Genomic DNA, 18,084 nt, shown 5'->3' with positions numbered 1-18,084 from the left:
ATATTTTATTTGCATTCAAGATCGATTCACGAAGATTTTTATAATTCGTTCCACAAGTAATTCCAATTTTTCCAATCTCCACTTAACATCGCTTTCACGCTCACGCTGATTTATCAATTATCTTCCATTTTTTAATTTCATTTTAAATCGTAACTACCGCTACGGTATCCTCGGAATTGATTAGATATTGACTACTTTCAAGATTCGTTGCGTGGGAATTGTTTCATTTATTTATTTATTTTTTTTTGTTTCTCCTCTTAAGATTTAATCGTCGCGCGACGATAGCGTTCGCAACGCTCGCGACATTCGCGATCACATCGCGAATTTTCCGAGGGCAGGAACGAGATCTAGCTGGTAACGAGATTACAAACAGTTTTCTTAGTTTTTTGGTCTTGCTTGACCGGCGACGAGTAGCTTCGCGTTCAACGAACGCTATCGTCTGCGTTCATTGGATCGGTAACTGGAGGAACGAATTCCTTTCTTTATTTTTATAAATTCTCTATTGAAAAGAGTGAATTTCCAGAAACATTCAATTGGTTTCGATTAGTTCAATCGACATATTTAAGCTTGGCTGTCACAGCCGATAAATCGTATTCAACTTTATATTAACGTAACATTATTGATACAAATATTCGATTTCAGTATTTGTTATACAGTTTGGCAACAAAAGTTCGGAGTAAAAATTGGTAGAATTCGTTCGTTCCTCGCAGTGACCAATGCAATTCTCCTCGAAATCGCTCTGTATCATTCGCACGCTCACAGAGGTACCACCATATCGTATATATCGATCTTTTTTCATTCGTCACGGTTTACACTCTAATAGTGAATCGTCCATTTTCCAATGGTAAAGCCTCTAAAGTTTACTCAGTCGTTGATACTAGTACAAAAAAAGAGAAACAGTCCCGTGAGATACAAGGGAGAATGAAATGCGGGGCAAACAAGTTCGAACGAAACAGCTTAAATTTGTAGAGTATAGCTGCGCGATCGATTAAGCTTAATCCTTTGACTGTTTTCGACAAAAATTCCTCGCATTTGACAGTCTGATGGCTAATTTCACGACTCGTTAGAAACTTCATTTTTATACGCGCTGTAAATGAAAACAGTCGAAGGATTAATTCTCCAACGCGATGAACGATATCATATTTGGCTACGAGGTTTACTGGCCCTTTCGAATATACTATTTACTATTACCTCTCTATTAAAAAGTTGTTATCTAGTTCTCGATTTGTCATTTTCTTTACAATCGTCGTTTTCGGTGTGTGTATGCATGTGTTTTCTTATAATAATTATGGAACAGTTCAATAGAAAATTAGCGAAGATACAAATTTCTCTGGGTTCCTTTGAAAGTCGACAGCGTCGAGCGTTTTGGGAAATGAACGACCCATAAATACAATTTTTATTCACGTTGAGCAAGCATCACATGCTTTTTCATCATCGCCAGACGGTGTTCGATATCATTGAAGTGCTAACGCGACACCCTGTGGGCTATTCTTTCGTAATCTACACCTCTTTTAGACGGGCTGTTACACTGGGACACGCGGAAGCTGCAGCCTGCTTCGAGGAATCAAAAGGATCAAATTTTTTAGGTTGGTATTTTGCTTACACTTCGACACTTTTAGCTTCATAAATTAAAATTGATAAATTTAGTTCTAAATTTTGCAATAACTTATTCGTGTTTCTGTTACCAGGGCCATATAGCGAGACTCCACCACCTACATTCAACTTTAATGGTGAGTAAATATTTGAAATTATTTCCCCTTTTCATAAACGGAGTTTATTTCGTAAGTTCGCGAAGTTCAATACACGACTCGGTAATATTTATCTCGCGTTAAAGTACGAAACGTTGCAATTTGCATAGTAATCGCGATCAACTTCCGGTAAAATAGCGTCACTAGTTCCGATTGAATTTACAACTGCAGTAAAAGTAGTTCGCTTACTTCTAGCGAGATTCCGCGCTGTTTGCGAACGAAACTCCGAACTTACATAATCAGGCTTTACAATTGCAACGTCAACAACTTGCGAGCAATTGTACGAGTAACGCTGATTGGTTGTCGATCGAAGTATCGACGGTTTTCGAAACGCGCGTTTCTCGATGACGCTTATTTCATGATATTTCAATATTTATTAAAGGATGCAATTTTCGAGAGTATCAAGTATTGTTTATTTTAGCGAATTTCCTTTCGCAGAATTACACTTTTGAAATCGCAATTACAGCTTTCGTGATAAATGTAAATATTACAAAATAATTTCGTACTAAATCTGGTTTGAGAATTTTTTTAGATTACAGAATCTTAAAGGCGATGATCGAGAAAGTTAATACGAAATTTCGATTTCAATTAATTTGCATTAACGGTCAGAGGGTGTGCCTCATTTGCATCGAGTGTCGTCGAAACAGGAATTATTACAATTTATTGGATCTGCCGTTAATTTGTTGGATTCTAATGTAAATCGATTCGTTGTAGACAATTGAGCGAGAGTATAAATCACTTTTATCGTCCTAAAAATTAAACGTTTCACAATTTAAGATAGACATTGAGTTTTTAATTAGACTTTTGTATATTCATTATGAAATAAAAGGAACAATTTCAGTGATACGAGTCAATCATTTGTCAGACTATTACTGTAAAACGTCTTTTAATTTCCGAACTTTGTACAATTTTGAAACAATATTCATTGATGAGAATAATAAAGAAATAAGCATTGAATGATTCGTCGTCGCTGCAACTTCCGTGTCTCCGTAATTTCAAAATTCACTAAGAGAAAGATAGATAGATAGAGAGAAAGAGATAGCTCGTTAAAAAAGACTGTTTTTCTTCCCCCTTAAACACGTGGTCGACTAGATCATCCTATATAGATTAATAGGTAGTACGTTACTTTAGTAATTTTCTTGGTCATTTTACGTAACAAGTTACACGGCGACAGCCCGCTAGGTAAATATTGGTAAAGATCTTAATAAAGTGTCTGAGAGTTAAAACCGTTTAAACGCCTACCGTTATTCGTAATAATAGGTAATGAGATGATCGTAAGTAATAATTCGCAATGATAATAATAATAATCGTTCGTAATAATAACAACAATAATAAACGATTAATACGTGGCAATAACGTGGTAACGCTCGTATAAATCGCGCGGTTATATCTACCGGCGTTCTAATCGACTCTTTTCTTCTTCTTTGTTGCCGTTTCTCGCGATCGATCGGATCTTTGCCATCTTTCTCCGATTTTCGCGAAAATACTCGATCTGTCAGCCCTTCGTACGGAAACAGGAAGGAAGAAAGTATACGAGAGTCAACGTGTCTCTATGCTTATGTACAAAGATAGGTGGATTTAGCCTACGCGTTTCGGTTACGAGACTCGCGCTGATAACGCGCCTTATCTTTTCGATTCTTTTTAAACGTCACCTTCTTGCCGGAAGGCTGTCCATTGTTGCCCTGCAACCCTAAGCGATAGTTTTCACGCTTCGACAAGGAATCCGCTCCGTTGTGGGTTAGGGTTGAAGCAACGCTAACAGGCTCGTTCGAAACGCGGTCGCACGCTCATCGATTCAAACACAGTACAAATGTTTCCTGCTAACTGATATTAGGTCTTTTTAAATTCTTCGATATTCGAAAGGATAGAAGGCTTCGTAATTTAGAAATTTACAAAAGGATTACAAAATGAACATCCAAGTTTTCGGCAGCTCTCGAACAGAAAATATCCGATAACTTTGGTGACCTGTTGATCGCCGGGAAGTTTGTTCATCTTCTGAAACATCCTGTATCCTGTTGCTCGATCGGGTAAAGGGGTCTGACTATTCCTGCAAAACATTTGCACTGCCATCATCGTGAACGGGCAAACTGAACGTCAAATGACCATTATTAACATTGTACATGAGAACGTTACGCAACAAAGGGGGAGTAGCACTCCCATTCTCAACAGCAGGGCGGCCGACCACGCCGTTGTTCCTGTGTTTTCGAACCCATCGAGCGTACAAAATACCTATGTACACATATAAAGTACAACATTTAAACACACGCGAAACATTCGACGCGTACGAAAACACGGCGACCGAACCGGCGTGGTTCTAGCTCACCCCTGAACACAAAAGCGCCCCCCTTTGCTTCCTTACAAGAGACGTTGTGTATAAACTCTGCTCGAAACAAAGGCCATAATGCACGCTTCGATATAATATATATATACACTATATACTATAATATCGGGTATATTACATAATATAGTATACACATATGTACAGGTATAAACATACAAATCAATCTCGGCATATTTTTTCGATGGGACAACGTCATTCGCTCATCTATTACTTTCCGTAATGTAGAAATTAATTGTTGACACACTAAGTGGGTCCTACCCTTTAGAGTAAAATAAACTATCTTGTATTCGAAAATAAATTTGAAAATGTTCAAAGGGAAAAGTGCATGTTCCTAAGCCATTCAGAGTAATGCAAAAGTTTTAGATAAACGAATCACATCACCCCATGCACACATACTGTATGATTCTTTATGGTATATGAACGCACGAAGGAGAGTCAATGAAGCAATTTCACTCGGGCAACGTACAGATCGCCATTTTAAGGTCCTTTCCGTGGGATATCATGCTGTAAACCGTCTCCTTTATCCTGCTGATCCTTCAGCGTAATCGCGGGTCGAACACCATTTTGTTTTTCTTTTTATGGATATGTCTAGCTGCTGATGGAAATTTTCCTGTAGTTTCTCTACCGATTACTTCGATCTAACTCTCTAAATCAAAGTTGTGAGTTAGGGTACGTTTTGACGTTAAATAAAAGTCATTATACTTTAACTTTACTACTTTTTCGAATAAAATATCTTTTACAATAGAAAGAAAGTTTATAAATAAAATTTTGGGTAAGATATTACGTGCAAACGTACCCTTCTAATCATTCATGAGCTCAAAAGCTAACCGAACGAAGCAAACAAACTTTCTACGCAAAAGTACATTCTCCAATTTAGAACAACCGTTCTCCGAAACAACGTTTGTTAAAAATGTGGAAGGTCTCGAAAGAAAATCTAATCGTGTTCGACGTCTACATAAGAGTCTAATGATTCGGAGCAACAATCGAAGCTGTCGAAGAATCTTGATTCTTCGACTTCTCATCCACGTTTTCCTCGTCACTGATCCGACTACTCGTATATACTTTATAATACTTATAGAATCGGTCTCTATCGCCTAAATGCTTCGATATCGAGACTGCACGTGTACGTGTATGTTTGTGTGTTCATTTTTTTTTGTTAATTATCTATTTCTTTTCGTTTTACTTTTTTAACTTGGCGTGGTCTTCCTGGCACTATAATGCACTTTTAAGAAATCTATATAAAAATATCGTGTGGAGTTGTCGTGTCCAGTACTTTGAGCCGCGACAGAGATAGATAGAGAGAAAGAGAAAGAGAGTATCGTAGGGAAGAAAGAAATGGAAACGAAGAGTAAGTTGTCTAGGAGAAAGAGGCAGCCAGAGAGGAAGATAGAAGACAGAAGGGGAATGAGAACATTGTGACAATTGTGTCTTTTTGTTATTTTTTTTTCTTTGGTCCCGTTTCGCGTGGGCCGCGAAACAACGCTTTCGAAATGAAACAATAAACGGACAAGACAAACCAGGTCCCAACATTATCCGTCGGAAACGAACGTTCTCGATCATTTTTGAGGGCAGCTTCCTTTGTCTCTTCGACTTTAAGTCTCTTCTTCCCTCCTAATCTTCGAGACGCCCAATTCTACCCCCAAAAATGATCTCGGTTTTTCTAGGTTCTTCTTCGCGCGTGTGCGGTTTTTTGTGTTCGCTTTTCTGTGAATGTTATCCTCGTTTTACGGGTCGTCGTTGAGTGTGGCTTCCGTTAGTCTTCAGGGATCAACTTCTGCGCGACGAATGCGTCACTCGCGAAATTAGGAAACGGTCGGGCGTTGTTCGAATTTTATTTTAGTTCAACATTCGTTATTCTGTGCTTTCTTCGATTAAAAATTCTCTGTTCGTTATTCGAACAACACCGAACGTTGCGATAGTATTTGCTGAACTCTGAAAGGACACCAACTTGATATTTCAGAGAAAACCTAATTTTTTATTCCTCAATAAATTACTGCAAATAATTCCGAATAACAAGACGAAAGCAAAGCCATTCCCTTAATAAGCAAATTATTCGTTTACACTTGAATCCACAAAACCTCAGAAACAAATGATTTCATTTAAAAAAGTACTCTCTATCAAATCTCCGGCTAATGTCCTTTCGTTAGAAACACGTCTGCCCGTGTATTTCCGTGTCTGCGTATTCTCATGTACCACGTGTATATGTACATATGTATGTGTGCACACATGTCTGTATAGAACGTATATCCGGTCGCGTCGAAGAAATGAATCGTCACGTCGTGCGACACGATTAATGCCGTCGACGCGACTCGTTTTCCCCCGATCACGTAGTGAACCTCAACGTTTACTATCAATTAACGTAATTAACTCGATTCGCTCGCGCGTACGTAACGCGTTACGCGCCACGTTTCCGTATCGAAATATCGATGTATCGTGGATTGCGTTATCGAACGAGAGAATTATCGATTTATTTCTATTTCGCAGATGAACACGGACAAATGTCTAAGGATTAGACGCGAAGGTAAAATGTTAAAAGCCCGATAAGCTTTGATCCGGTCACACGTTCTAATCGTATGGTTTTCACGAGCACGAAAGGTACGAACAAAGGCTTTCAGGATCCGACGTTAACAGGAAGCGACAAACTGAATATCCTGTTGAGAGAACGTGTCACAATTGTATAAACTGAAGGAAAAATAAATGAAGTAATTCAAAAGTTAATAATCAAAGACCACAGGAAAATGAAGTGCATATTTTATTATAAAAACGTGTACCAAGTTTGAGCCTCGAGCTACTATTTCACCTGGACAGTGAAACAAATGTCGTTGACGAATCGCGTCCCATTTGTCTGTCGATATTTCGTTCGATAAAGCTAACCCCGTAGCAACAGCTTCGTACGTGTGCGTGCCGTTTGATCCAACCGCGAGCACCAATTTCCTAGTAAAAAAATCATTGTACGCGTGAACGATTCAAAGGATCCTTTTATCCTTCATCCGGTACCCTTTGGGATTTTTCGTAGAAACCGAATTCATTTCCATAATAAGAAACGGTATATCCAAAACGACCTCGAAAGAAGTCCGTCCAGAAGACGCGGTTCCTCGAGTGACCCAGCTCCGACCTATATTTCAAGATTTCTAACTGATCGCCAATAATTCATCCTCGCGAAAATATATCACCTTTAACCAGGAATTTTTCCAAAATTCGCTCCTAATTTCTAGCAACGCGAAATTGAAATTCCGTTTCGGGGTCCGGGTCGAGGTCATTGATGGATCGTTTTCCGACACGCGATCGAATTCGTTGCTAAACGTCCTTTGTCGCATCCGATACAAAAATAAATTCATTTTCCGTTTACAAAATGCCAAAGAACTTTGTGCGGAGACACGTTCGAGCGAGCTTACATGGTGCATCATCCCCTTTACGCGTGTTTCCAGTAACAATTTTCGATAAAATCAATATTTACTAGTGGACCACACCGCGTGCACACGCGTACGCCGTTGTGCTTAGACCGTTTATAAAAAAAAATCTCCCACAACGTTGGTGGAAACGTAGCCTTTGTACCTGTGCGACGCGTACACTAGCATGGTAGACTTCCTAGGGCTAATAGGAACTCGCAATTTTAAAAGATCTCGAAACTAGAATATTTGAGAGAATACTGGAAAATTAAGGGGTTCAGAAATGTCCAATTTGTCGTATCGCTTTTAAAGTCCTTTTCCGGAGGAAGTCTACGTTGCACTCGAGCGCGCGTACGCTTTATATACCCTAACGATATAATACTCTATGTAACCTACGGACGTTAAAGCGGATAAGATCACTTTGCATTCTCCCTCCATCAGCCCCGGAGATTGTTTCGTGGTCTCTTGGTTGCCCTTAAAGCTCGTCCAGCGTCACTCGACTCGGGGGAGTGGGTGTCGATGAATTTCGTGTCGATTAATCTCTGTTTCTTTGATGTGATGTCGTTTAATGAAGTGTCTTCTGTGTTTCGAGCTCGGCGGGTCCTTCTCTGACACACAATTTACGATCACGGAGCAAAGACAGCGAGAAGGAATGATAAAATCTAGTTCGAACGATCGGTAACAAGGATTTGCTTCGTGATCGCAATTCTCTGTTTCGAACGCTAAAAACAGTCTCGGAAAAGAAATCGGCAAACGTGTAAAAAGAAGCTGAACTCTCCTCGTCCACGCACATTTAAAACGTTACGCACCCCTTCACGCACGCGATCCGAAACGAAACGAAAACTCTTACCGACGCACGCGACGTCTCGCGGGAACGACTTAATCCGCTTTGAGACGCGTCGGAACGACGACCGTGGCAAGGAAAAACACTCTTCGCTGTGCGCTCGTCGTCAGCTCAAGAACCACCATCTTCTTCTCGTGGTGCCTGTCCACGTCCCTTTGTTCGTTCACGAGGTATTACAGAGATTAGATGGAGTTCGTGTGTGTGTATGCGTGTCCGTGTCCATGTGTGTGTGTGTACGTGTTCGTGTCTGTGTGAGCGTGTAGGTGTGTCGAATATATATTTAAATATTAAGAAAAAAGTTTTCAGGCACGCAAGTTGGGCAGGGGAGCAGCCCGCAGCGAGTGGAAGAGGACACTCGCGTCCATGAGTCCCTCCGTTCGTTTAGCAGGAATCTCGAAACGCGGATCGATCGACTCTGAACAGAGGGAGAGAGAGATAGATTCTAGCACGTGCGCGCGTTTGGCACGCGTCCCGTGTCCCTTTTTATCCTTGTTCTCTTTCTTATTTCGTTTAAGTAAGAAGACACGGTCGATCGGGAAGAGGATTGGACCCGTTGTTTACGCTACTGCAACGTTTTCGTCTATAAAAGCGGGCGGCTGAGCTCAGTCGGCGTCTTGGTTCTTCATCCCCGTGTAATGATCGAAGGAAAACCCGGTAACCTTCGGGCAGTCTGTGCGTTTCTGTCACCGCGAATGCAACCAAAGGAAGTGCGATACCCCAGGAACATCGTAACTCGTCGCGAGGCCGACCGAACCGAAGGGCAGGACCCTACCGCCGGAGTCAACGAATTCACCCGAACATGGACCTGAAGAGACTTCCTATCCCCGAAAGAGTGGGACACACACACAGAGAGAGAAAAGAGAGAAGGTCGCGAGAGAGGGACTCGAGGACACGCGAGCGTCGCGTAGGTCACCGAACGTCGAAGGTTCGGTGTCCTTAGTACGAGTGCTGCGGCTGCAAAGACGAGACTCAGCTGTGTGCAGACGTATCGGAGCCCTGACTGTTGCCCAGTCCGCCCATCCCGGACTGCGAGGTGAGTCTCGTGGCCGACTGCGATGTCGTGGTCGTAGCCACCGTGGAATGTGCCAGGCTGTGATGCCTTCCGGTTTCCGGCACCAGATGAGGTGTACGACTCGAGACCGGAGGCAGGATCGAGCTGGCCGGCCAAGGATGAAGGGACGTGGTGCTGGGCGCGCTTGGCACGCTCCGAGAGTGCGGCAGCGAGTTCGACAGGTTCGCCAGCGGATGATGAGCGGACACGGAGATGCCCATCGTTAGGCTGTTTCCGGTTGGCACGCTGCCTCCTCCGCCGCCGCTTCCCGAAGACGCCATCGCCACCGCGGTGTCCGGATGAAGGAAGTTGCGCCTCTGCTCCATCCTCTCCGCGTGCTGCGCCAGACACCTGGTCAACTCCTCGGGCAGCAGCTCCAGCTGAGCCTGGAGACCGGTCAGTTTGTCTTCTAGGCCGATCAGACGGTCCTCCAGTCCAACCAGACGCTCCTCCAGGCCGTCCTGACGCGTGCTCATGTCGGACACGATCTCGTACACTGTGTTCTGCGTCTGTAGGACAATTATTCATCACGGTTATATCTTTTCTCCCATCAGATTAGGCTAAATGGCTTTTTGACAAGTATAAAACACATCGGTTTTGGATGTGGAACGTAAAGAGGACTGCTATCGGAGTCAGCATTGTATCGGAGTCTGTAGAGACAGACTATAAATGGTCAGACAAGTAGAGACAGACTATAAGTCGTCAGTAAGTATATGTATCGTCGTATGGGTCTGTAGATGTCCAGACAAGTAGAATCGGTTTATAAGTGGTCACGTAAGTAGTATAAAGTCGTAACTGGTCAGACAGTAATAGGGAGTCACGTATATAATCAGACTTGTTCAAGTAAGGGTTATAAGACAAGTGGAATATGACTGCATATAGTCAGACATGTAGCGTTTCTAGGTTGTGATTACAGAAGTAGTATCAGGTTATGCAGATAGTCAGACAAGTAGAATGGGACCATAGGCTTAATCTTGATATTAAGCAGATAGTCAGACAAGTAGAATAGGACCATAGGCTTAATCTTGATATTAAGCGGATAGTCAGACAAGTAGAATGGGACCATAGGCTTAATGTTGATATTAAGCAGACAGTCAGACAAGTAGTGTTAACCCACGATCTTCGACGCAAGACAATCGGTACAATTTTTGCTCGAATGTTACAATTGACGAACAATCGACTCGATGATCGGTGTTTCATCAGGGTCAGTCCAAAAAAAAACAATATTCGATGCAACGAACGATCGATTCGCAAACGAAGAGCTTGTTCCCGGAATACAAAGGACGCTTGACCGACACATACACCGATGTTCTATCCACAAGGCGGATACGGAAGTTTAATTGGATTCTAAGTTACTTGCGTGCGAGTACCTTGGCCATATCTGTGATGGTGTTGGCATTGTCCATTAATTTTCGCTGATCCATTTTGACTTTCCTGAGCCTGAAAGTTGGTATTATGAAGGTTGTTAATTATGTCGGTGCACGGGTGTCGATCAGTGACTTACGCGTAAATAGCCAATAAAAACTTCCGTTGATGAGTTCGCACACGACCCGGATTGACACGCTTCACCAGACGAGTGTGCTTGTAAATTAGCCACGTTTCGCGCAACACGTTCGCCGCTGCATTTTTCAGCTGAAACAGAATCCTCTCGTTAAGCGGAATCTACAGGTTCTCCAATTGTCAACTTGCCAGTTCCGATCTCTTTGCTCGAACTTTGTTTCAAAAACTGACCAAACCCGACCCAGAAATTATTCCGATATCCCCGCATTCCTTTAGTTAAACGATCGTGGAAAAAAGAGTGTATTTATCGCGATGAAAAACGAGAAGATTGACAAAGTGAAAACAACATATGTTCACGAACTTCGAGCGTCTACTTATAGAACTGATATTGTGAAGTTGCTTCTGAATGCCACCGATGCTTCATCCCTGCTATTTCCAAGCTTTATACATATCAGACTATTATTTAATTCAGAAGCTAAAGCGTTCGATCGCGAAATAGAGACTGGACGGCTGTCGTTCACATGCCGTTTGTCCACTGCAACGAGCCTGAATAGTTCATGTCTGTCGCAAGAAAATAGTCACAATGAAAATTTTACAGCAACCTGAACGTTATGTACAAAATTGATCAATAACCAATTCGTTAATTGGCCTGTCTCGATTTACCGAACGAGGACACAGTTTATATTTCGCCAGTTATTTAATAACAACATGTCGAAGCTAGTTAGGCTTGATATTTTCTTGCGAAAAATAACCGTCGACCAATAGATTCAAGAGTCTCTCCATTTTTCATGTTTTTATTCCTGGCAGCCTTTGTCCGTTAAAACGATTCTCTTGTTCGGGATGCGACTATCGATCGTTACACGTTAAATAAACTTCGAGTATTAAATTTGTTCAGCGTGTTGGCTGAATTATTAGCTGGCAGAATCGTAAAATGCAATGTAAATAAACGAAAGTGTCCCAAAATTTATGGACGGCGGTGTATGCTCGTACGTAGAAGGCAAACAATCGCTGGAACAATATGAACAAACGCGTCTCACCCTTTTCGTTAATTGCGTATCCATCATAAAGTTATGAACGTGTTTCTCCGCCCTCGTGAGCTCCAGCTTCCTGGAAACAACCGCCACCAGCAAGGCCGTGCACCCGGCTCCCTAAAAACACCATTAAACGCACCTGTGAACTCAAAACGGTCTCAAAATCCCGTAACAAACATATATAAACACATACAACATAATAAAATACGTCCGGTTAATTCTTCAAGCCGCTCTTCGACCTCTACTCTCAAAGTGAATAAAATTACTCGTCCCGTTAGCTCTCTCGTAAACTAACATCAGAATCGTACTTCCGTCCACTTTATTTTCACTGGTTTCACGGTCTAAACCGTTTCAGCTCGTTAAAAGAAATTCTTGCTCGCCTTCGGACGATAACGAATTCTGCTCGCGAGCACAGAGTACCTTTCGACTCAATTACGGTCAAATTTCTTCTTTCCGAGTCACTGCTGACTGAAATTATATTCACTTTCGGCCACTCGTTTTGGATCACCTTCATTTTTATTCGCTGGATTCGTTATTTTCTTTAGATTTTAAGATTTTTTTTGCATGTTTGTCTCTAGCCACGTTTTTCACTCGTTTAAATACATCTCGTCACGGACTAGTTAGCTCAAATTCTAGTCGTAAATTCGATAATTAATTACAGATTGATAGTCCGTGAAAGATCGAGTAATTAACGGGACCGAGAAATTGACCAATCAACGCTGTTAAGTTTCTCGTTTGAAAACTTTTCCTAGCAAAACGAAGACGTTCAACTTTTCAACATGTACCAATTAGGCTTCGGACACCGTTTCAAGGTTTTAGATCGAGTTTCCTCGTTGATCCGTTCATAAAACCTCGTATAAATTCATACAACTTTTACATAGTCGATAAAAATTTAACTCAAAGTGTCTAGCACGAGGAACTTTCTCGTCTCGAGTTTTGATTTATGATATGAACTTATTGGTACAATGTACGTGATTGTTTAAGGCGTGATAATTTCGGAGAATTAAAAAATAAGAGGTCGTAAGATTTGTCAGAATCTCTGAAAACGCTTAATAAAGCTGGCTTTCGACGTGGCCTGTACAGGAATGGGCATGCAAATCTCACGAGAATTTCCATATTAAACTTCGAGTCTGGCCTTACCATTATTCCAGTTGAAACTGCTATACCTCGACCGCAGTACGTGTTGGGTACGATGTCACCGAAACCGACGCTCAGAAACGTGATAGCTATGAGCCACATAGCATTAAGGAGATTCGCGTGCTCCTCGTCGTGAAACCTGCAGCCACACACGAGAAAACAAGGTTGAAACATCGCAGCATAGATCGGTTCGTTTTATTACGTGTCTGTGCTTCGAACAGGAACGTTTTAATTTTGCACGAAATTGCTGAAATTATAAATTGTCCGAAAAACAAAAAATTCGAAACTCGAATCCTGACGCGATAATATCCTCCCTTTGAATCTCGATCTGTCGTTCATTATAAATACGCGCACAAGCGAACGAGAGCTTTTTTCTACCCCATCGAGTCCACGAAATTCATTATCGGAAATCGTTAAACTGGTGGAACATCAAAATAACACGCGCAGACTAATCCAGCTTGTTAAACCGTGTTCCAATGGAACAGATAGTATTACAACAGATTCCTTTTACAGAGAGATCTACCTTACCGCTGAATCCCGAGAATCGATTCGTCTATTCGATTAATAATTTAATTACGAACTTTTATCGGTTTTAACCTAAGATTTCATTGCGAATATGTCGAAGTAATTTCAGCAATTAAGAGACAACACGTTGGAATAAGTGTTGCAGATCCCGGAGAATAGCTGCACAGAAATTCCCTCGGTAATACAAAATTATCTGTTCCAATTCACAGTTATGTGTTTCGTTATCTTGACTTGGCTTATCCGTGGCTATGCCGTTAAACGCAGTTAAAATTCATTTCTCCTCGTTCCGCTGTATCAATTGCCGCACCTTTTTCAATTACTCGACGGCATTAAACCACTTAATTAGGTTACACGCCAGTTTCCTAGCGAAACTCCTAAAGTGCGGTACCATTTCGGAATAATTGAAACGATGAAGGGAAGGCGAATCGCGGATGAAATTGTCGATACTAGCATGAAATTCTCTGTCCCTTCTGGGACCAAACTTTAGATACAGGGCTCAAAGGATTTGGAAAATCCTCGAGTTGGAAATTTGCGATGTAAAATTGTAGAAATTGCAGAAACATGTAACTCATCAAAGATTCATTACCCGAAAAAAAGATTACCTGTTGAAGATGTTACAGAAGCTAAACTATCGAAGATCAGTTCCGAAAGTCTCGAAAATAGGACAAGTCCTTCAGCACCGTGTGCAACCGATCGCGACGTGCACGGGCTGACGAAGATTCGAGCAACCTTTTATCCGAACAGGAGAGAACAGAGTTCCGTGAACGTCTTGTTTAAGGGAAAAAGACCGGAAGAGGTCCATTCATCGAGGGGCGGAAGAGAAGAGGTCGAACGAAGGTTTTATCGAGGCCGTGAGAGGAAAGCAAAAGAAAGAGTCTCGGAATCCGTACTTGCTTGAGCGTAAGAACGGCCAAGTTTTATACAGGGTGTTAAAAGAAGAGACCCACTAAACCGATATGAGGAAAACGTTTTACAGCTGCAACAAATTCGCGAATTTCATTCGTATGTCCTTTACGAGACATAAAGAATATTTACGTTACATTTTTACGCCCACAATCTTTATGTAAAAAATTGGGATATCAAATTTATAAGTTCCTGTATTTTGAAATAAGATTTGTGAGGACTTTTCCATAATCTTTCATAAGGATCTGTTAATTCTCAGCCCTGACACCCATTCATCGAAAGATTGATCGTGCGCCATAGATTCCCTAAATCGACCGCGCTATTTAGGAAGAATTTAATTATACGCGGATCCAGCAATCTCGACGCCGTAGTAAATCCTTCATTGCCACCTTAACTACGAGCCAACCCCCTTGTCCGATACGAAGATTTACACCCTTGTGATCGTCCGATTCTCCGCTGTTAACGGGCTCAGGATCTTAGGGTGCGTCGTTCAGGGTTTTCGGGTGCTTAGAAAGCTGTTAGGCGTGATCCTCGGCTGCATCTAAGAGGATCATTTTATCAAGATCATCTCTAGATCTACTAAACGTTCTCGGAATTTTAATCTTGGTTCGTTTGCTGTATTCATAGTAGCATTTAACAATGTATGATAAGGGACAGGTATGGGGACAGGTCACATATGTGGTCTGACATACTAGACCCAAATAGTGTATTCAAAGAACATAGTGTAAGGTGAATGTGACTTACATGTAGATTCATTTGCTATATTGATAGTAATATATAACAATGTTTGTATGATAGTAATATTTGATAGATGATGTATGGTTACAGGTCACATATGTGGTCTGACATACTCAGACCCAAATAGTATACCCAAAGAACACAGTGTAAGGTGAATGTGACTTACATGTTGGTTCATTTGCTACATAGACAGTAATATTTAACAATGTTTGTATGATAGTAATATTTGAGAGATGAGGTATGGTGACAGGTCACATATGTGGTCTGACATACACAGACCCAAATAGTGTACTCAAAGAACATAATGTAAAGTGAATCTGACTTACATGTTGCTTCATTTGTTATATTTAATATTTGTATGATAGTAATATTTGATAGATGATGTATGGTTACAGGTCACATATGTGGTCTGACATACTCAGACCCAAATAGTGTACCTAAAGACCATACTGTAAAGTGAATCTGACTTACATGTTGCTTCATTTGTTATATTTAATATTTGTATGATAGTAATATTTGTATGATGACAGGTCAAGTATGTGGTCTGCCTAGACTTAAACGTGTATCTAAAGAACATATGTGAATGTGACTTACCTCTCACACTGGCGTAACGTCCACGAAGCGATGATCCACAAAGACACCATGAAGACGAGCAACACGGTGCCCGGGCAAATGGTCATCAAGGTCTTGAGGACGAATCTGGTGTTGAAGTTAATACGATTCAAGGCCCCTATGCTGCGCGACGAAGCGTCGGTGAAGAGCTTCGAGTGGAGCAGCATAACACGACAGATGAGGTAGAGTCTGAAGAACATCGGTAGCGAGAGGGTGACGTCGTACGGCACCCATTTCGACCCGAAATCACCACCCTTGTTCGCCAGTTTGGTCGTCCACAGGAAATAGTACTCTCCCGGGATCGGGTGGATCGCGCAGATTACTAATTCGAGCGAAATCTGGGCGATCCTCTGCCAGGTCATCGCGATCCTCCAATCGTCCGCGCAGTTATCGATCATGAACAACTGCGAACAAAAAACGTTCGTATTTAATTAACAATTAACGCGTTCTAACGATCGGTTAGTCTGCTCGAACAAGATTAGGAAGTTTCGAGAGTTCGCCAACTCGTAAAAGCATTCTGTAAATGAAAACGAGCCTGCAAGTACCATTTGCCGAAGCAATAAATATTTATGGATCTCGTTATTACTGTCATTATACTTTGCTAAGTTTCACTTTCGCAACTCATTTGCTGGCTATTATCGAGTTTCGGAACTACGTTATGTCGATGTGCCTGATCACGAAGTTGGAGCATAACATTACTTTCATGAATCGCATTTTTGAATCATGAATAGTGGAAGATACTCTTCTTTCTGTATTTCATCAAGATTAAAATAATTGTGACGTGTTCTTTAAAATCTTAAACGCTGACGACTAAAAAATAATTACGTGACCAATGTAAATCCTGCAGAAAATTTTATTCTTCCCCTAAAAAGAATGCAAAGCCCAAGTGGGGATAAAAAACCGAGCGAGGTCAGCGAATCTCACGCTCGCGAGGATACGAATTATCGTAAAATCTGCGAAATAGCCAAGGATCGTGGTGCATTAGCTGCAGCATTTTACGAGAAATAATTCGCCGGAGGAACGACGTTAAATCGCGGGCTCGTTTTACTGTCTGTACCGACTCGTATCGATAAAACGAATTACACTAGCCGCCAAGAGATCCTTGAAGAAGTTACAAGAGCATCGACCTGCGTTACACCGCTTTTTGCGATTCACCCTTCTTATAAACGCTTTCCCTTTACCGCCTATTTCTTCTACGCCTTTGTAATATCAACCTGAAAATGTACCCCTCTTACTCTTTAACCGTGCACATTTTAATTGCTCTTGTCCGAATAAAATTTGATTTCTGATATTTTTCATGAAATTAATAAAAATAAAAATTTTAGTTGCACTACAGTTCGTAATTTCCATTTTGTAATTTCATTAAGCGAAAAGTACAGGAGCGATATTAACGAAAGAAGGCGTTAAATCAACTTGCAATTACACGAAAAATAATTATAGAAACAAAAATTAATACCGCAATAATTCATACAAGTTGAATAAAAAAGTCGAGCACGAAAGCACTCGAGGACCGCTATTATTCTAATTACGTGCTCGAAAAATTCAAGCAAATATCTTCGATATCCTAACATCCTCGATAATCAATACCAGCACTCGAACTTCCTGGAGTTTCCAGAAACCGAATGAAAGCAGGAAGAACTTGGTCGAACTTCGAAAGAGAACAAAGCAGAGAAATTCTACGCTGAAGTGTCAAGGATGCTGATGGAATATTCGAGGAATTAAATAACGGTTTTTACAATTTTGCTGACCATAAAGGAACCCTTAGTAACAATATCGTGTTGCAGATTAATCAAGCCTGAAGAGAGGGTCAAAGGGAAAAGATCAATTTCTCTTCGTCCGAAATCCATTGTAATTAATCAACCGTGAAAGGTAACCCTTGTATATTGTACGTACAATGAGAAGATTTCAGCGTGAAAGATACACTTAAAAGTTCACAAGTATTTTTCTGTAACTTGAGAAGTAGAATATGTAATATAGTTTTGCTTGGTTTACTTGCAATATCAGTCACATGCAAAACGACTGGTTTTTTGTAATCAGTACTCTCGTTTCGCTGTACCCAAACAATTGTTTCCCTGAAAAACTAGTCCCTTTGACCGGTCGATCAATGCCACGTCGACCCCGGTCCCGATATTTTTGATCGATATTCGAGACGACGCGGTGTGTCACGAGAAAATATTTCTCGATGCCACCATCGAGTGCATCGAGAAATATGTTGCCGAGGATGACAGCCTAACCTGTCGAGAGGTACATCGTGACACTCGACAA

The 18,084-nt window shown here is 41.3% G+C and overlaps 1 protein-coding gene across 3 annotated transcripts in view; it reads right to left on the bottom strand.

Annotated features, from left to right (window-relative positions):
- Positions 1-238: 238 nt before the first annotated feature.
- SK (small conductance calcium-activated potassium channel) overlaps positions 239-18,084 on the bottom strand; it is a 152,524-nt gene continuing 134,678 nt past the window's right edge. For all 3 annotated transcript variants that reach the window (XM_076537277.1, XM_076537278.1, XM_076537279.1), the window contains 6 exons: positions 15,802-16,223; positions 13,045-13,180; positions 11,911-12,021; positions 10,878-11,005; positions 10,744-10,813; positions 239-9,882 (listed from right to left, as the gene is read on the bottom strand). In XM_076537277.1, coding sequence (XP_076393392.1) covers positions 9,292-9,882; positions 10,744-10,813; positions 10,878-11,005; positions 11,911-12,021; positions 13,045-13,180; positions 15,802-16,223 — 1,458 coding nt within the window. In that variant the 3' untranslated portion in view covers positions 239-9,291. The remainder of the gene's footprint in view (positions 9,883-10,743; positions 10,814-10,877; positions 11,006-11,910; positions 12,022-13,044; positions 13,181-15,801; positions 16,224-18,084) is intronic.

The sequence above is a fragment of the Megachile rotundata genome, chromosome 11 (genome assembly GCF_050947335.1).
Source record: "Megachile rotundata isolate GNS110a chromosome 11, iyMegRotu1, whole genome shotgun sequence".
Classification (NCBI taxonomy): domain Eukaryota; kingdom Metazoa; phylum Arthropoda; class Insecta; order Hymenoptera; family Megachilidae; genus Megachile; species Megachile rotundata.
Note: the sequence above shows the minus strand (reverse complement) of the source record. Positions and strands in the feature narration are given on the sequence as shown.